We start from the raw sequence: 3,242 nt of genomic DNA, 5'->3' as shown, positions 1-3,242 counted from the left end.
ATAACATTCTTTTTGGAGTACCACTCCAGGCAGATAACCTCAAAATTAACTATATGACTGAGTGATGACAAAATTCCAAAAATGTTGGACTTTAGAAGGCCAAATCTTTGTCTTTATCTAACACAAAATTTGTTGCTTCATTTGCTAATGGAGTCTTTTCTTCAACCATATTTAATTTGTCTTTCTTCTTCTCATTGCAAAACTTTTCAGAGTGATTGTTTTAGCCACAATAAGTGCATGGATCGGTAATGACATAATGAAGATAGGATATGAAAATTCACTGCCGTAGCTCGTGAAGATTCCTTGAACAAGGAAATTGGATGTCTTACGATACTATTATGTCCTGTTAGAAAACTAGTGCGAAGTGAATCTTTATGATAGAGATGGAGTATTCACTTTCCTTTTTCTCCTAAAAACAAGCAAATTACATTTGAATTCATGGGCTTTGGTCTTCCACGGGTTTCCCACTAGTTATCTCTAATGAACGGGGTTCCCCATTTTGCTGTGGATGCTCTTTAGATGCCTTGCTTTTGTAATATGCCATTGTGCGCAGTGTGAGCACCACACACGCAAAACTGCCAAACGCTGTTACTGCAGTCAAGATGAAGAAGGTGGACTGGAAGCATTTAGTTCCTTTGCAAATAAGACTGGCTGACTGGATTTCTACACCTCCGTTTTGCCTCCTGGCCTCATCATCGTAAAGAACTCCGGCTACTCGGATCGATAGAATATATTGCCCCAACGGCCCTGCACAGGCTAGCACAGTGAAGAGCGTCCCGAGTATTTTCAGGCCGAAAAGCTCTGATATGATAACAGCCGTCAGGGTATACTGAGCTCCAATAGACAAACCCGCGAGAATAGAGGCAATGTAAAGTGCCCCTTTCACGCCTAATGCAATCAAGAAGTTTGCTAGCACCAAGATCGCTATAGAAATCGAGAAAAGAGCAGGTCTTGTGATTGCGGAAGCCCCATCCATAAAGAAATCTGAGAAGAAGCCAGATATAATGCGGCCGAAGAAGCTCCAAATGCTGACCAAAGACACCAACGTGTTAATTTTAAGGGCCGAGTAATTTTGTGAGTATCCCACTTGCGCCATGTTGTCGATGAATGCCATCACCGAACCCAGTCCACAGGTTAATGCTAGGAACAGTATCCAGAAGTCCAAAGACAACAAGGCCTGGGCGATGGAATGGTCTTCACCTCTACGTGGAGATGAAAGCAGGAGAGATTGGATCCCTTTTCTATTCTGCAAGGATGTTCCAGCTTGGGCTGATTCAATCGATCCTACCTGCGAGCTGGAGTCATGCTGTGGCTCCTGATGCGCTCCCACGACTAATTGAGCTGGTGTACTCGAAGACCCGTTCTGGGTCTTCGAGTTGTCAGCAGCTTGCATATTTCCGAATTCATGTTGCCGGGACCGATTTGTTGCCTTGTTGATCTCCGACCACAGGACCACCAATAATGGTAAAGACAAAATGACCAACATGAGGGAGGTCAGACCTGCGACAAGCAGCCTAGTGAGTGAAGCCAAATTTTCAACTACTAGGAGGACCATGAGATACACTGCCAGAGTGATTGCGATTGCGTGGAAAAATCGCATGGTGCTGGAATCACCGTCTTCCTGTGAATCATCCAGGAATCGCATAACAAACGTGAAGAGCAGCGAGATCACAGAGGGGAGGCATCCGGCGAGCAAGAGGAAGGAGACTGGATTATCCCCAAACACAGCGTAGTAAATCAGAGGCAGGATGGCGCCGCTGAGGCCGTAGAAGCCCTTGACGAGGCCTAATACGGTGCCACGGCTTCGAGGGAAATTCCTGAGACAAATGACCATGACGGCAGTTTCAGGAAATGTCTGTGCGTTGGCTCCAAGAGCTAGGAATAGACAAAGCTGCCATACCCTGAGATGATGCAGGGAAAACAAGCGCTCTGTAAGGGCGAGCCAAGCCATCAAGTATCCGACAGCGTTGAGCAAGGCACCAACTGCCAGAACGCCGGAAGGCAACCAGAAATCATAGAGCAATGCTGCGATGAAACCGACGCCGTCACCGACGCCGAGGAAAAACGAGATGGTATTGAGTTGCTTCTGGTCGAGTCGCAAGGTGGCCTTGATGCTCTGCGAATACACAGAGAAATCGTAGGCGGCGCCAGCAGAAGCCATGAGGTACATACCGGCGACCATGACGAGCCATTTGCTCTTGAGAAGTCGCTGGAGTAAATCCAGCGGCAGGACCAGCACCATAGAACCTTGGGCTGCAGCACGCCGACAGACCTCCGGTCACTTTTCGGTCCCGTCTCCGTCGGAACTCTTCTCCGTCGCACTTCAGTGAATTGACGTAGAATCAGGAAACAGACGTGGATCTCCGTCAACTTATAAAGTCAACGCAAACTTCACAGCTGCAGCACCTCGACGGCATAGACCGACAGACCTCTCGCCCCATTCGCTCATAAGCAAACCTTGTGCACGAGATCTACTCCAGAGACGCAACGTAGAGTTCTCCTCCATGAGAAGTCTGGTGGGTGTTAAGTGCCACACAAAAAAGTCAGGAAACAGACGTTGATCTCCGTCAACTTGTCGTTGTTTTCAAGTAGTTGAGCTATCAATCTTGGTACGATTGAGGAAGTTCGTTACCTTCATAAAGCAATCAATCAATGATTCAAGAGCTGCACGGTGCACGCTGCACCAGTGCTTAAATTTACTGCACACCAGTGCTTAAATTTACTGCACACCTCTAGCCTTCATAAAAAATCCCATGAAGTCTTTGAAAAATTTTTAAGTTTCAAAATGAAGATGACACTCCATACAAATCTCATTTTAAGCTGAAGATGACAATTGCACCGACTCTAAGACTGATGCCAGGCCCTCGAGATTCTAGAGCAAGGGGGCTCACATGACTTGGATACATATTAGTAGTAAGAAATAATCAAATTGCACTTTGATGGATGCCTTGGTTCAACAACATTATCTAAAGCCCATAGCAAGAATAAGGGACCAAAGTGTTAATAATTAGGGGATGAAGCATGAAGAAAACAAAGTGACACATAGAAGATAGTAATTCCATCATGGAATCAAATTTTGCTAGACTTTGGAAACTTTTGATAGAAAGCTCAAATTAAAGCAATGATCAAGAAAAAAACTCATGGATTCGTATCACATGCATTCAAAGGGTATTGTAAAAAACCCCTCAAGAAAAATTTCTCCCACAATAAAAACACCCCTCTTTACTTATGAACTAAGTGAA

The 3,242-nt window shown here is 45.3% G+C and overlaps 1 protein-coding gene across 1 annotated transcript; it reads right to left on the bottom strand.

Annotated features, from left to right (window-relative positions):
* Positions 1-304: 304 nt before the first annotated feature.
* On the bottom strand, positions 305-2,242 carry LOC147896964 (protein NUCLEAR FUSION DEFECTIVE 4-like). The gene has a single exon (XM_087381184.1). It carries the CDS (start codon positions 2,240-2,242, stop codon positions 437-439), a length of 1,806 nt encoding a protein of 601 aa, XP_087237310.1. The 3' UTR covers positions 305-436.
* Between the last annotated feature and the right edge of the window lie 1,000 nt (positions 2,243-3,242).

This window comes from Dipteris shenzhenensis, chromosome 11 (assembly GCF_047967505.1).
Source record: "Dipteris shenzhenensis isolate YYH24624 ecotype China chromosome 11, Dip_SZ_1.0, whole genome shotgun sequence".
NCBI classification, from domain to species: domain Eukaryota; kingdom Viridiplantae; phylum Streptophyta; class Polypodiopsida; order Gleicheniales; family Dipteridaceae; genus Dipteris; species Dipteris shenzhenensis.
Note: the sequence above shows the minus strand (reverse complement) of the source record. Positions and strands in the feature narration are given on the sequence as shown.